At 46.2% G+C, this 16453-nt stretch overlaps 1 protein-coding gene across 3 annotated transcripts in view; it reads right to left on the minus strand.

Annotated features, from left to right (window-relative positions):
• DPH6 (diphthamine biosynthesis 6) overlaps positions 1-16453 on the minus strand; it is a 474406-nt gene that overhangs the window by 89819 nt on the left and 368134 nt on the right. The window contains exon 14 of one of the 3 annotated variants that reach the window (XM_060262113.1): positions 6269-6674. The exons of 1 other annotated variant lie outside the window; for it this stretch is intronic. In XM_060262113.1, the coding sequence (XP_060118096.1) occupies positions 6269-6674 (406 nt within the window). Of the gene's footprint in view, positions 1-6268; positions 6675-16453 lie in introns of those variants that run through there. One more of the 3 variants, XM_060262115.1, reaches the window with a different exon arrangement.

The following is a 16453-nucleotide window of genomic DNA, read 5'->3' on the forward strand; positions in this document are numbered from 1 at the left end:
GCTTGGATGACACAGGCAAATCATCTTGGTATATTTATATTAATGTTCTATGTAAATGAGAATAAGGAAAGAAACGGCCAGAATTTATGCTAAAACCTTCTAAAGGCGTAACAGCATCTTACTAAGCATATATGTCAGCTTAATCTAATCCCTCTGCTTCCGACACATCCTGTGGTCTCAGCACGGTGCCCATAATGCTCTCATATGTTACGAGGGATTGACTCAGAGAAGTTCACCATCAGGACTGCACTTGGTTCAATAAAACTTTACATTTCATCTTAGGCTGACAGAAAGCTATCTTTCTCCCATTTGCATCACAAACCTTTAGCTTCTTTTGACATCAATAACATGAGCTGTAATGCTTCCTGGTAATCTGTTACAACACATGGGGAGTGCACATTCTCAGTTCTCATCTTGTTCTGTCAACTGCAAAGGGGTTGCTCTAATTTGCTTGGACTTGGCAAATGAACATGGAAATTCTTTGTGACAAAAGAAAAAAATACATGTATTTAATGAGTTGCTTGTTTGAAATATGCAGCAATTCTGTTTTCCTGCCCCCATTAACTACTACTTATGAAAACCAACTTTCTTTTCCTTATTGCATGCTTTGAAAAGACATGGTATTTGCTTACATCACAGCGATGAGCACAAATCTATTGATGGAAGATTTTTTTTAAAATCCAATCTCAGAAGAAATGAAAACCTTACTATAATCTAACAGCATCTTCAGCATTTTACCGCACATGCTTAAAGAGTTATCCCTTTTTGAGACTATTGAAGTTAACAGGTTTAGAAGAATTTAACTCTGTTTAGGGTTATAATGTTATTTTCAGATATTTTGTCCTGCAAGATAACAACTATAGGTAGGTATATATTAATATTACAATTATTAACATTCTCACTGTTTTTCACCTTAAAATTATTACCAAATTTTATTATTCATTTTTGTTCTAAAGCAAAGATTCTTTGTCTTTTCTAATTGATTCAAATATTACTTTTTGAAGAGGAGAGGGACTTCAGCAGGGTATAATGTCACAGAGATCACCCACCAAAGTAGCCATTTTCTCCTGGGTAACTGATCTTGGTCCTCTGGAGATCAAGTGCAATAGCAGGACACCCCCAGGTGTCACCTGGAGATTGGCAAACCTATAGAATCATAGAGTTGGAAGGGACCTCCAGGGTCATCTAGTCCAACCCCCTGCACAATGCAGGAAACTCACTAATACCTCCCCCTAAATTCACGGGATCTTCATTGCTGTCAGATGGCCATCTAGCCTCTGTTTAAAAACCTCTAAAGAAGGAGAGCCTACCACCTCCCAAGGAAGCCTGTTCCACTGAGGAATCTTTCTAACGGTCAGGAAGTTCTTCCTAATGTTGAGCTGGAAATGCTTTGGATTTAATTTCAACCCATTGGTTCTGGTCCTACCTTCTGAGGCCACAGAAAACAATTCCACATCATCCTCTATATGACAGCCCTTCAAGAACTTGAAGATGGTGATCATATTACCTCTCAGCCACCTCCTCTCCAGGCTAAACATCCCCAGCTCCTTCAACCTTTCCTCATAGGACTTGGCCTCCAGACCACTCACCATCTTTGTCACCCTCCTCTGGACCCGTTCCAGCTTGTCTATATCCTTCCTAAAATGTGGTCCCCAAAACTGAACACAATACTCCAGGTGAGGTCTTACCAGAGTAGAGTAAAGCAATACCATTACTTCACGTGATCTGGACACTATACTTCTGTTCATACAGCCCAAAATTGCATTTGCCTTTTAAGCCACCACATCACACTGTTGACTCATGTTCAGCATATGATCCACTAAGACCCCTAGATCCTTTTCGCACAGACTACTGCTAAGACAAGTCTCCGCCATCCTATAACCATGCCTTGAAATTTTCCTACCTAAATGCAGAACTTTACATGTATCCCTGTTAAAATTCATCTTATTGGTTTTAGCCCAGTTTTCCAGCCCGTCAAGGTCATCCTGTATCCTGTTTCTGTCTTCTACTGTATTTGCAACCCCTCGCAATTTAGTATCATCTGCAAATTTCATAAGCATTCCCTCTATTCCTTCATCCAAATCATTCATAAAGATGTTGAACAAAACAGGTTCCAGGACAGATCCTTGAGGCACTCCACCTGTCACTCTTCTCCAAGAGGATGAGGAACCATTCACAAACACTCTTTGGGTGAGATCTGTCAACCAGTTACAGATCCACCTAATGGTAACAGGATCCAAACCACATTTCACTAACTTGTCAACAAGGATAGTATGTGGAACCTTCTCAAAAGCCTTACTGAAATCAAGATATAATCTACCGGACAAAAACGTCTTCCTAATAAAATAGAGGTGCTATTAGCAGGGGAAAGGTCTGACCCGGGTTATCCCATTCTGGGATAAATTAGTAGGTTTTCAGTTTGGGGGTGCTACTGGACCCAGGCCTTCTGTTAGATAAACATGTGGCAGTGGTAGCCAGGGGTGCCTTTCACCAACACTGAAATGAGCCAGCTGCGGCCCTTCCAGGATGGAAAAATAGTTTGACACTGTGGTGCATGCTCTAGTAACATCGTCTAGAACACTGCAATGTGCTGTATGTGGGGCTTTCCTTGAAGCCTCTCTGGAAGCTGAATTGATACAAAATACTCTGGCCAGAGTGTTAACTGGAATGTATTATAGGGACAATATTACTCCAGTTTATTTCTTCTACACTGGCTTCCAGTTTGTTTCTTGACTCAATTCAAGGTGCTGGAATTAACTTTAAGAGCCCTGTATGACCTGGGACCAACATACCTTAAGGACCACTGTGATGGACTACTAAAAGCTTAGAAGAGCTGTATGAACAGGTAAAGGACTGTGAAAGGTTCATCCTTCAAAGAGCCAGAGATTCTTGAGTAACAGGCTGTTCTAAGAGATCTGATTGGTTAGCATCAGCTGAACAGAGAACGTCCTCTGAACTGGATGCTGAGGAGACTAGAATCTGATTTCAGCCCTAGCTGAGAAGAGTTGAGTACAGACAGTTTTGGAATTCAGCACTGAGAAAGAGGAGTTTAACAGACAGGAGAACTGGGGAAAGTTGGCAAGGATGAGTAGGTGGTTAGACGGAGACTCCCATTTGGACCAAGGAAAGGGGATAGATGTTCTAGAGAGAAAAGAAAGTTCCCTGCCCCGTCAAACAGAGAGTTAGCTCGGAAGAGTGCAGAGATCCCTGGTCAGGGGTGGTTAAAAACTGCCTTTGGAGACCTTAAGAGTCAGTTAAAAACTCAAGATGAGTACTGTTGTTTCAAGAGATGCAGTTTGGGTACTGGAAAGAGCGTATCAGCCTTCTGAAAACCAAAAGAGTTAGAGAATATTCAAAGAAAGTGTACTGAAGTACTTGAGGAAAACACTGGAACAAAGCTTCTCAACATAAAGATTTGTCAGTAGGAATTTTAAGAAACTTATTAGCCTGAGGCATAAGAATTAAAGTCTGTGCATGTACTGGTTTTACCTCCGAAATTTCAATCCCTGATTTCACCTGATCTTTCCTCTCTCTGTTGAATAAAATATTTTGTTAATTTGGAATATAAAAACATCTTGAGTGCCATTAAATTTAAAGGAAAGGAAAGGTCCCCTGTGCAAGCACCAGTCATTTCCGACTCTGGGGTGACATTGCTTTCACAGCGTTTTCACGGCAAACTTTTTATGGGGTGGTTTACCATTGCCTTCCCCAATCATCTACGCTTTCCCCTCAGCAAGCTGGGTACTCATTTTACCGACCTTGGAAGGTTGGAAGGCTGAGTCAACCTCGAGCTGGTTACCTGAAAACCCAGCTTCCACCGGGGATCAAACTCAGGTCGTGAGCAGAGCTTAGGACTTCAGCTTTAACACTCTGTCCCACGGGGCTTCCAATTCTTCTCTGAGGTTTGGCTGAGGGGACTTGATCTCTGTCATTTGGAGATCAGCTGTAATTCCAGAAGTCCAGCTCCCAATTGGAGGCTGGCAACCCTACAAGGTCCTGGCTGGGATATATCATACCAGAAATTACCTTGTATCATGCCAGAGGTTTTCTTATTTGTTATAGATAAAAGAAATTTCTAGGACTGGCTGTCTATTTATACTATTAAACTTAATACATGAAACCTCTTACTTTTATACTTATTCGTGATTATGGCTAGATGGGGGGGGCACCTTATTCTAAAATAATTGTACATTCTCTAAAACATTTGAGACTGAGAAAGAAAGAAAAAAAAAGATAATATAATCCACAAGCTAGAAGCATATTATCAGCTCTTAAACAAAGCACTGCACAACAAATAATGTTCTTTTAGGCTATATGTTCATTCCTTGCTTTGTGCATTAGCTGTGCTTATTCTATGGCACACTTTTTATCACTTTCTATTTTTATATTTTAAATCTATTAAGCAATGTCAACTTGAATTTCCTCTGAATAGTGCTGCAGGTTAGGTTTAAAAAAATAGGACAGTACAATCTTTGAGGGCTAACATTTATGTCAGCTAATTAATATGGATCAGTTGAGTTTTGCAAATATGTTTCAAAAATGTTTGTGTGTGTGTGTGTGCGTCACTAATGCAGGCTTGATTCCTACCCACTCAGATGACAATCACAACATTCCATTAACTTTCATGAGAAGAAAATAGATGTTGCAGCATTTTGCTGGCCAATCAGCTAGGTGGAAGACTTTTCCATGTAGTGATGGCTATGATAAATCCATGCTGGTTCACGTTGCAGACAAACATATGTAAACAAACATATCAAGGGTAGCAATTCCTTTTATGTCTAACCAGTTTTTCATAAATTATTGCATTATTTTCCATAGTTATTCTACTTCTTATGCAAGCTTGATTCCCCCACCAAGAGAACACATCCACTTTTAAGCAAACATGTCTCAAAACGCTAATTCTAGAGTAATGTTCTTCCTCTAAAACAAAGTCTACTCTTTAGCTCATCATGTATAACACTGTCATACTCTCCACATTTATCTCCTCTTGAAAAAAGTCACCACAGAACTTTATTGCAAACAGTGATTCTGATCCTGTTTGGTGTTGCACATGCACACACAGACTGCACATTGTCAGTAGAGTCTTTATTTTTGGTTGTTTTTGTTTTTGTCTTCTGGTAACCTCCTGCTCTCTTTGTCTGTTGAAACCAATCCTATTTTTAGACTTGAGGCACTGCACAGACCCGGTGCTAAGATTTTCCTGAATCATGACCAATATCCACACAGAAAAACCTCTCCGTAGCAAGTTTGATTGAACCTGTTCTTGAATAAATAAAATGTATTTTAAACACTAGATAAGGAGAATTTTTTTAAAACAAACAATTGCTAGAATCTATTTTAAATGGGATGGCTGGCCAAGCCCTGGCACTGAACGAAGGTTCTGAGGCTAACAGTGTGCTGTGAAGCACAATTATAACTTTCTAAGCCTCTCTATCTAATCCTGTAAAATACCACAATCAGCTGCTGAGAAGTCTAGGAAAATCACCCAGAATTCATTTAACCTGTCCACCTCCCAACACAGATGACCCACTAAGATGACCATAGCAGTTGTAATACCCAAATCAGTTATAAAAAGGATCCAGACAATCCATTTAATGCAAAAAAAAAAAAAAAATCAGTAGCTGGGGTGCACTACATGCTCCATCACCTTGCCCAGGACTGGAATACTGGCAACTGGCCTACAGTTATTCATATAAGAGGTACTGAGGAATAACACTCCATGGTCTTGCCACAACCTTCTTGAGGGCCATGTGAAGTAGTCAGGAAGGTAAGAGCTGAGCATGCTAGTTTTTTGAAGATATTGTCCATACCCTTAGGCTGCTAAAGATGAAAAATATCCTTCAAAACTGGACAAGCAGTAGCTCCAATACAAGCAGTAGTATACTCACTGTATCAATGCTGTGTCTAAGTCAGAAGTTAGCTAAAATCAGAGCCCTCTGCTCACAACCTGAGTTCGATCCCAGCGAAAGCTGGTTCAGGTAGCCGGCTCGAGGTCGACTCAGTCTTCCATCCTTCCGAGGTCGGTAAAATGAGTACCCAGCTTGCTGGGGGGAAAGTGTAGATGACTGGGAAAGGCAATAGCAAACCACCCCGTAAAAAGTCTGCTGTGAAAATGTGAAAGCAACATCACCCCAGAGTCAAAAACAACTGGTGCTTGCACAGGGGACTACCTTTGCCTTTTTAAACCACATTTTAGAAGATTCTGGCAGCCATTCTTGAAATACCCTGTGAACCATATAATTTTATGACATTAAAAATAGTGTCTTACCTGTTTGCAGTGGTTCCATTTCAACAATGCTGTTTTGGTAGAAAGTTCTAAATCCCAAAGGAATTGTATTATGATCTTCTGAAAGCTTTTCAACAGCTCGCTTAAACACTTCCACAATGTCATGAAGGGCTGTATCTAAATTGATTGTAGTAGCCAGTGGTGAACTCAGGCTTAAGGATATGACAATAGCTGCAGTACAAGCTTTGCAAGATTGCATTGCTTCACATTTAATTTGGTAGTTCTCTGATGACCTCATCAGCACAAACTTTTGCCTTTGCTGTTGCTCATCTACTACAGCCAAGACATGCCATTCAATGGATGCACCTCTAGGAAGAGCAGGTACCACAATTACTAGCAGCTGTCCACACACTGAAGGTCTGCCACCATGTAGGTCTTTGTTTTCTCCCTAGAAATGAAATAGAATGCTTTAGGACTTGGAAATCTTTAGAAAAAATATTGCATGTTGTGGCGGACTGGTCCTGTGTCTGCTAGCTGGCCCCGGGGGCCCTGCCCAGCCTTACCCGGTATACTGACCCAAGAGGGCTGTTCCACTTTGTTGCCTCAGGGTATTCGCTGCCACCACTGTCCCTGTCCAGGGCTCTAGTTAAGTGGGACAGCCTCCTAACCTCCCTCTGGACTCACTAGGAACCCTGCTCAGGGTTTCCCATGGAACTTAGGGGCTTTCCTGGAGAGTCAGCAACCATCTCTTTCACCACTTCTCTCCACCCTATGGATTCCCCAACCCACTCCTAGCGTTCCAAGCGGTTGGGGGAACTATGTGGCACAGAGGAACTCAAGATTATAACAAACAAAATATTTATTTACATTATATAACTATTTACAGGCATTTCAAAAAGTGAACAGAAGAAACAAATCATAGTAGGAAAAAAATGCTCCTTCTCTGTCAGAACTTGTAACTTTTACTTTGCTTGCATTGACCAAACTGACTCCATGCTGTAATTTAGAGTGCCTGACAACGGTCATTAACCCTGGCCCCTCTGCTATGCCAAATATTTAGGGCAGTAGGGCAGGCGGCAGATAGTCTCTGCTTAGCATCCACAGGTGCCCTTTGAAGACAGGCCGTTTGGCCTTCACAACAGGGGAGCATCCTCCCTTCTGATAACGAAAGCTGGGAAGACGAGACAACTGTTTGAGACCGTGTGAATAATTGTTTTATTGTGCTTTGCTGCTGGAATAAAATGTAACCAACTGCCAAGAATCGCCATTACTGTTATTTCGTTACTCTAGCACTGTAATTCTTCAATAAAGATCCTAACTTGTAACAAGTATCGGACTCGACTGAAGTTCATCCAAGTTCTGACATTATAACAGTAATCACTATTTTGGACTTATCTGTACTGGCAACCTGGCCCGATGGCGGCAAAGGCTCCAGACAACGGAGAGCCCAACATCCCACCCGACGAGGAACCCCTCGACCCGAAGGTAACCGGAGCGAGGAGGAAGCTTAAGGTCCCCGCGCCTTTTTCCGTTGACGCCTTCCCTTCCCGGACCTGGAGCCCGAGGAAGTCTACGGCCGCTATGGAGGCCGCGGAGCAAAGCTACCGAATCCTCGCTACAGGCGGTGGAGAGGACGAAGGGGACGAGCCCAGAGACGAGGGGCTCGGCACCTACGGCGGAGGGGACCCAATCCGAACACTACGCAACGAGTTGTTCGATTGGGTGAAGGAGATCCACGACGAGGTCCACGCATCTCGAACCTTGATGGCAGAAGAGATGCAGCAGAACCTGGGGGCGATACGCGACCAAATACGAGCGCTCCAGGGGGCAGTGCCCGCGGGCCCCCCAGCCGGCCCTCCAGCCGGTCCTCCAGCCGGCCCGCCCGCAGGACCACCCGCCGGCCCCCCGGTGGGTCCCCCAGCCCCGCCACCCGGCGGACCGGTTGCTCCGGTGATACCGGCCCCTGCCGCCCCGGCCGGGGGCGACGGGGGGGGGGGGGGACCAGGGAACTAAAAATCACGTTCGATGGGGACGGAGACGAGGTGGAGTATTTCACGATCCAGTGCAACACGTTCTTTACGCACTGGGGAGCGGGCTACCCTACAGAAGCGAGCCGAGTTGACCACATCGCCTCCAAGCTACGAGGGCCGGCTCGGAAATGGTACGTGGGACTCTACACGGGAAGGAAGCCCGAGTTAGCCACGGTGGCCGATTTCCTGCAGGCGATGCTCCGGCAGTATGGAGATCACCTACGAGAGGAGAAAGCCATCGCGGCCCTGCAAAGGATAGAACAGGGCAACCGCACCACCCGCGAGTACGCTACTGAATTCATGGGCCACTGCGCGGCAGCCAGGGGTTGGAACGAAGTGATGAAATACACCACGTTCAAGAACGGCCTGAACGCGAACATCCTAGATTGGTGTTACCACCAGGGGAGACCGGATACCCTGGTAGGTTGGATCCAGCTGGCGGGAGAGGTGGAAACTGACCTCCAGCATGTCGGGATGCGACGCCAGCAACAAGGCAAGAAGGGGGGGAAGCTGAGCCCCTCCCCGAGTAAAGCGGAGGGGAAACGAGGCCCCGTGACTTCGACCCCCTCGGCCACGGCTCGGAAGTGCTTCAGATGTGGGGACCCCAACCACTTGGCCGCCAATTGCCCGGTGAAACCAACGCCGACACCGCTGCCGCCCAAACCGGCGTCCACCGCACAAAAAAAGAAAGGCAGCCGCTCGAAGGAGCCCAGTCGGGGCGCCGTCGCCACCTCCTTGGCGATTGACGAGGATGTTACCACCGTAGAAGAGTCCAGTGAGGAGTCCTGGGAGCAGGAGTCGGCGGGAAACGACAACGACCTGCTTTAATCAGTGCCGCAAAGCAGGTCAAGAAAACGCCGGCACTACTAACGGTGAGAGTTACCGGGGGATTATTGTTTATGGCAGTCACCCTCCTGAACCCCAATCTTAAAAGATTCATGCATACCCGGGCGCTGATCGATTCCGGGTGCACCCGAGACATTATCACCCCACACCTAGTGGAAGCGCTGGGGCTAGCCACGTCCCCCCTTCCCCACCCCATCCAATTCGAACAGATGGACGGGTCGACTATGAGAGGGGAACCTTGTACCCTAGAGACCCAGGCTACCCCTATGGGGACGGAGGAGCACTGGGGAATAGAAACTTTTGTTAGAGCCCCATCCTCCTCATTCGACGTAGTGGTGGGGGCAGGGTGGCTGGCTAAACACCAACCGGACATTCGATGGGCCGAACAAATTGTGCGATTCCCGGACTGGCGGTGTGAGCACCACCACTGGAAGACCGAGTGGGGCCCGAAAGCACCTCCCCAGAACGAGAGACTCTGCCTCACCCTTGAGGAAGTAGGGTCAATCCCCAAAGAGTACAGGGACTTGAGGAAAGCCTTTAGCGAACGGGAGGCAGACGAGCTCCCCCCGCACCGCCCTACGGACTGTGCTATCGAACTGATCCCAGGGCAGACACTACCAAAGGCAAAACTGTACTCAATGGGGTGGGCAGAGAAAGCTGAACTGAGAAAATTCATTGACAAAAATTTAAAGCGGGGGTTCATCCGGCCGGCCACGGCCCCCCATGCAGCCCCGGTCCTATTCCGCAAGAAAAAGGATGGGGGGCTTAGACTTTGCACAGATTTTCGCGGGATAAACGGGATTTCCATGTCCAACGCTTATCCGATCCCGCTGATAAGAGACCTATTGAACACCGTGGCCGAGGGAAAGATCTTCACCAAACTCGATCTCCGAGACGCGTACTTCCGCGTGCGGATTAAAGAGGGAGACGAGTGGAAAACAGCATTCAACACACCCATGGGACAGTTTGAATACTTAGTGATGCCCTTCGGGCTGCAAGGGGCGCCGGGGGTTTTCATGAACTTTATAAATGAAGTGTTGAGAGAATTTCTGTATAAGGGGGTGGTGGTGTACCTTGATGACATCATTATTTATTCGAAAGATCTTGAATCGCATGTACCCTTGGTGAGGAAGGTGTTGGCTACCTTATGCAAGAACAAACTGTATGCTAAATTGTCTAAATGTGAGTTCCACAAGACGGAACTAGACTACCTGGGATTTCGAGTGTCGGGGGAGGGACTAGCCATGGACCCCGCCAAAATTCAAGCAGTTCTAGATTGGGAACCTCCCCGAACCCGACGGCAGCTACAATCTTTTCTCGGGTTCGCAAATTTTTACCGCGGATTCATTAAGGGGTTCGCACGGGTGATGCTCCCCCTTACAGAGCTTCTCAAAACGAAGGGAAAAGGGGATGAAGCGAAAAAGCCCGACGCGCGCCTAACATGGACGCCGGAATGCCACCGAGCCTTCCAAGAGCTCAAACAACTTTTCACCTCTGAACCAATATTGGCTCACCCCAATGAATTGAAACCCTTTGTGGTGCAATCGACGCTTCCGATGTCGCCGTAGGAGCCATATTGATGCACAGGAACGAAGAGGGGGAACTACGTCCCTGCGCATATATCTCTCACAAATTTTCAAACAAGCAAAGAAACTGGTCGGTCTGGGACAAGGAGGCGTTTGCAGTAATGTTTGCTCTAAAAACATGGAGATCCTGGTTAGAGGGAGCCCGAGTCCCCTTCGAGATTTGGACCGATCATAAAAACCTGGAGGCCCTCACCGGCCGCCGCAAACTGACTGCCAAGCAGATCCGATGGGCGGGGTTCTTTGCTAAATTTGACTTCGTGTTAAAATATATCCCCGGCACCAAGAACTTTTTCGCCGACGCACTCTCACGCCTACCTCAGCACGAAAGTCAGAGGGAGGAGGTAGTCGATTCTCTCATTCCCCCCTCAGCCGTCGCGGGGGGGGGGTCACCACCCGTTCAGGGAAGCAAACCGGGGCCCCGGAGATACCACAAAAGGGGCGCTTCGCCACAGAGGCAGAATTGGAGGGAGGCGAACGCCCTGAAGGGCTTGAGAGGGGTGAGGGGGGAGTCTGGCTTCACAAGGGGAAAGTCTACGTGCCTAAGTCCCTGAGAAAAGAGGTCTTGGAACAGAGCCACTCTAGCCGCCTAGCGGGTCACTTCGGGTATGTGAAAACCCTCAATTTAATCATCCGACAATTCTGGTGGCCCAAACTAAAGAAGGACGTCTCTGAGTTCGTGCTCGCAAGCCCCACTTGCATCATGTCCAAACGGCGGGGAGGGAAGCCCCCGGGTCATCTCGTTTCCCTCCCCACAGCCAATCGCCCATGGGCAGTGGTGTCAATGGACTTTATAGTAGAACTCCCTCCTTCCCAAGGGAAGACAGTGATACTGGTAGTGGTTGACACTTTTTCCAAACAAGCCCATTTCACCCCCTGCAAAAAACTCCCCACAGCCAAGAAATTGGCCCAATTATTCTTTAATCACGTGGTCCGACTACACTCGTTCCCGGAAAAGGTCATTAGCGACCGCGGGCCACAGTTTGTTGCCAACTTCTGGCGGGAGTTTTGCAAACTAGCAGGCATCGAGCAGGGGCTTAGCTCCGCGTACCACTCGCAAACGGACGGACAGACGGAGAGGGTGAACGGGCTTCTCGAGCAATATTTGAGGTGCTATATCAACTACCAACAAACGAATTGGGTGGAGCTCCTCCCCTTTGCAGAATATGGGTACAATAACAGTCTCCATAGCTCCACCAAAACCTCCCCGTTCCAAATAGTCAATGGGTATGAAGGGAAGCCCTTCCCCAACCTCTCCCTACCATCCGGAACCCAGGAACCCACTTCATGCCAACAATGGTGGGAGGGACTGAGGGAGGGGTGGAAAGTGATTCAAGAAAATCTGGAGGAGGCGAAAAAGGAATACAAACGGCACTTTGACAAAAAGCATGCCCTCCAGTGGGAATTGAAAGAGGGAGAGACAGTGTTTCTGTCCACCAAAAACCTGCCTCTCCCGCAGGGGTGCCGCAAACTTGCGCTAAAATACCTGGGTCCGTTCAAAATAAAAAAGGTTATCAACAAAGTGACCGTGAAACTAGAGTTGCCCAAATCCTTAAGTAAGATCCACCCTGTTTTTCATTGCAGCCTTCTTCGCAAGGATCCTGGAGCTACGCAATTTCATCCTCGCCCCCCCGGAACCGCCTCCGACCCTAGTGAAGGGTCAGAGTCACCATGAGGTGCTGGAAATCCTGGACTCTAAAGTCCAAAGGGGGGTACTGTACTACCTTATCAGGTGGAAATACTTTCCCCCTAGCTGTGATGAATGGGTGAAAGCTAGCGATGTATCTGCCCCGCAACTGCTTAAAAAGTTTCACCTACTGTACCCACACAAGCCCAAGGCGAAGAGCTTAGGGGGGGCATTATGTCAGAACTTGTAACTTTTACTTTGCTTGCATTGACCAAACTGACTCCATGCTGTAATTTAGAGTGCCTGACAACGGTCATTAACCCTGGCCCCTCTGCTATGCCAAATATTTAGGGCAGTAGGGCAGGCGGCAGATAGTCTCTGCTTAGCATCCACAGGTGCCCTTTGAAGACAGGCCGTTTGGCCTTCACAACAGGGGAGCATCCTCCCTTCTGATAACGAAAGCTGGGAAGACGAGACAACTGTTTGAGACCGTGTGAATAATTGTTTTATTGTGCTTTGCTGCTGGCATAAAATGTAACCAACTGCCAAGAATCGCCATTACTGTTATTTCGTTACTCTAGCACTGTAGTTCTTCAATAAAGATCCTAACTTGTAACAAGTATCGGACTCGACTGAAGTTCATCCAAGTTCTGACATTCTCTCCCTGTTCTAATACTTGCCCTGACTGGATGTCATGCAGGGCAGGCACTTCACTTAGATTGTTGCAAGCCTGACCATACCTTCTCAACAGACTTCCAACTTTAGCTGAGGGTTTCCCACCGAAAATCTCCTATATAAAATCCAGTTACCGCCCAGGAACTGGTTTACCTCTCTTGCAGTATTCTGGGAGACAGGCCTGAAGGACTTCTTGTTTCTCTAAGAGGCTCCCCACAGAATTGCTGGTTCCAGACAGGAGGGGAGGGGTAAGGAGGAAGAGACTAGGCCAAAGTGTGCTTCCAGAGTTTAATAGACTCCTCCAGCCAACTCCCAGTAAAAGACCAGCCAGAATGGCACTTCTCCACACATGTTATATGTAAAGTAGGGTTGCCAAGTCCAATTCAAGAAATATCTGGGGACTTTGGGGGTGGAGCCAGGAGCAAGGGTGTGACAAGCATAATTGAACTTCAAGGGAGTTCTGGCTATCACATTTAAAGGGACCGCAAATCTTTTAAATCCCTTCCCTCCATAGGAAATAATGAAGGATAGGGGCACCTTCTTTTGGGGCTCATAGAATTGGACCCCCTGGTCCAATCTTTTTTGAAACTTGGGGGGTATTTTGGGGAGAGATACTGGATGCTATGCTGCAAATCTGATGCCTCTACCTAAAAAAACAGCCCCCCCCAGAACCCCAGATACCGCGGATCAATTCTCCATTATTTCCTATGAGAATAAGTCTCCATAGGGAATAATAGAGTTCCCTCCCCTCCCCCCGCTTGCTCTGTCTCACTCACACACCGCTTCACTGTCTCTGGTGCAAGTGGGCAGCCGTGTTGGTCTGAAGCAGGAGTCTCTGGTGCCTCCACAACCAGGTCTGGAAAGTACAGGGGCTACGCTGCTCTTTTACACACACACTCACTTGTCCAAAACAAAAGCAAAACAAACAGAGGGGCTGCACTCGGAGATCTGCTGTTGCTAACCCTTCCCCATGAAGTACTTCCTGCTCCAATTTAAAGGCACACACACATTTTAAAACTGAACCTGTTTGCAGGTCCTGCCACAGATCTAGAGGTACATGGTGGGTGTGGGGGAGGGGTTCTCCGCCGGCCAGCTGGCTGGGGGCCGGGAGGAAGTTTGTAAAACTGGGGAATCCCCCGCTGGGAAGCCTAATGTAAAGTGCTTAACAAGCTTTCCACAAGCAAGTGTGTAGAAATTCAGCACATGAAACACAGCCAAAAATGTACACACAATACCAAAATCAAGGTGTTTTTTTTAAGGAACAAAAATACCAAGCAGAAAATTATATCACTGACCAGAAATATCTGCTCTCAATGGGGAACGCAACCATTATGATTACTCAGAACTCTGCTTCAAGCACAATGAGAAGGCTAGTGATATTTAATTGTATAAGTAAAAAGCAAGGGCTTGGATCCTATTTTTATTTCTTTCTTGGTATTTGTATTCTGCTCTCCCCGTGGATAGGCTCATAGTGGAACACAACAAGATATATAGATATAAAGATTTAAAACAACTAAATAATACAATATAAAACAGCAAGCAATATATAACCACAAACAGTGGTTTGTGTTCAGAGAGAACTGTTCAGAAAGTGGTTCTCCTTGTACTTGTCTCCATTTGTTGTGGAGGCTCTCCCCTGTTTCACTTGCTTCCTCCTCTGCTGGGGCTTCCATATTCATAAGGGCTTCTTTAAAATTTGCACACCAGCATGGGGTTGCCAGGTCTCAAGAAATCTCTGCGGACTTTGGTGGTGGAGCCAGGAGCAAGGGTGTGATGGAATGTTTTAAAACATATATTGATTGCTGGGTCCCTCTAATAACAAAACGTTTTTTGTCAAATTAATAACATGGGCAGACTTCCTAAAGGTTGGACTGAAAGCATTGTTGTACTGATTTAAAAAGAGGGTGACAGGAAGGATCCACATAATTTTAGGGCGATTAGCTTGCTTTCCATAGCCTCTAAATTATATAGTAAACATTTAAAAAATAAATTAGATTGAGAACAATTTAATCCACCCATCAAAATAAGACTGCAGGCCATTCTACAATTGAACATTGTCAAACATTATATACTTTGGCTGTTCAGGCTATTAGAGGTCCAACGAAAGCTTTATACATGGCCTTTATTGACCTGGCTTTGACTTTTGATTCATATGACAGAAACTCCTTAATATTAACATTGATCCTAGGTTGGTCAATTGATAAGCCAACTACAACAAAACACTACTGTGAAGGTCAAGGTTGGAAAGGAAGGTATGTTAACGGATGATATCCCTGTTCAGAAAGGGGTGAAACAAAGTTGTATCTTGTCCCCCACCCTGTTTAATTTGTATATAAATGATATCAATAATCTAGAGGTCATGGAATTTATGCCCCAGCAGTAGGTTAAATTACGGTACTGATAATGTTGTATGCAGATGATATGGTTTTACTGTCATTGATTAAAACTGGCCTGAGAAGACTATTGAATAAACTGGGTCAATATTGCAATGAAGAAGGCCTACATATAAATTATGCCAAGACTAAAGTAATAGTCTTTAGGAACCGACCTAAGAAGTCAGTATGGAAAATTCTGGGTGTTCAGATTGAACAGTGTAACACATGTAAGTATTTAGGAATAATGTTTTCAGACACTCTTACATGGAGAGCACATTTGTCTATGTTAAAGTCCTCTTTAACATGGGGGGGGGGGATGATAGTGATTTCCCCCCCCTAAGGGAGGTAGGGTGTGTCACATTCTCAGGGCACAGGCAGGAGGGACTCTAAAGCCGGTCTGAAGTCAAAGTTCAGGAAGTCAATCAGGAGCCGAGTTACCACAGCAAAATCGCAAACCAGAAGCAGTGTCCAAAGCCAAAGGGTCAGGGTGCCAATGAATTCAAACCGGTCAGGAACTGGAATCAGAAAGGAGCGTGGATTCAAGCCAGGGAATCGACTTGTTGCTTCCCACAAGGTTGCCAAGTCCTGGGCATGAGTTATATGGGAGCCTCAATCAGCCTGCTCCCTGGGTGGCCGTAATTCTCCTAGTACTCAGGGCTAAGAGATCGGAAGCACTGGCGTGCTGCATGCCTGCGTTCTGCCAACATTTTTTTAAAGACAGCTGCACATTCTTGAGATGGGAGCGGGAGAGCTTGAAGGAGACTGATTGTCAATAGCTGGTGCGAGTTCCTGGAATGTGGAGAGAGTGATTGATGGGCCAGCTGTTGGTTCTTCTTGGTCTGTTAAGCCTTCCAGCTCCCCCTCCTCAGGGCTCATGAAAATGTGGTTGATCTGGTGATTAAATTGTATGGCAGTAAGGTTATTCCCAGTTTATTTTATGGTACTGAAATATGGGGTTTGGGAGAGCAGATTTCGGAATCGTTGGAAAAAATACAAAATTATTTTATGAGATGGCTTCTTGTGCTGCCTAAGGACTGAGATTGGTATCCCCTCTCTGAAAGCTAGGGCTAATCTAAGAGTTTTGTCTTACT

The sequence above is a fragment of the Heteronotia binoei genome, chromosome 21, assembly GCF_032191835.1.
Source record: "Heteronotia binoei isolate CCM8104 ecotype False Entrance Well chromosome 21, APGP_CSIRO_Hbin_v1, whole genome shotgun sequence".
NCBI lineage: Eukaryota > Metazoa > Chordata > Lepidosauria > Squamata > Gekkonidae > Heteronotia > Heteronotia binoei.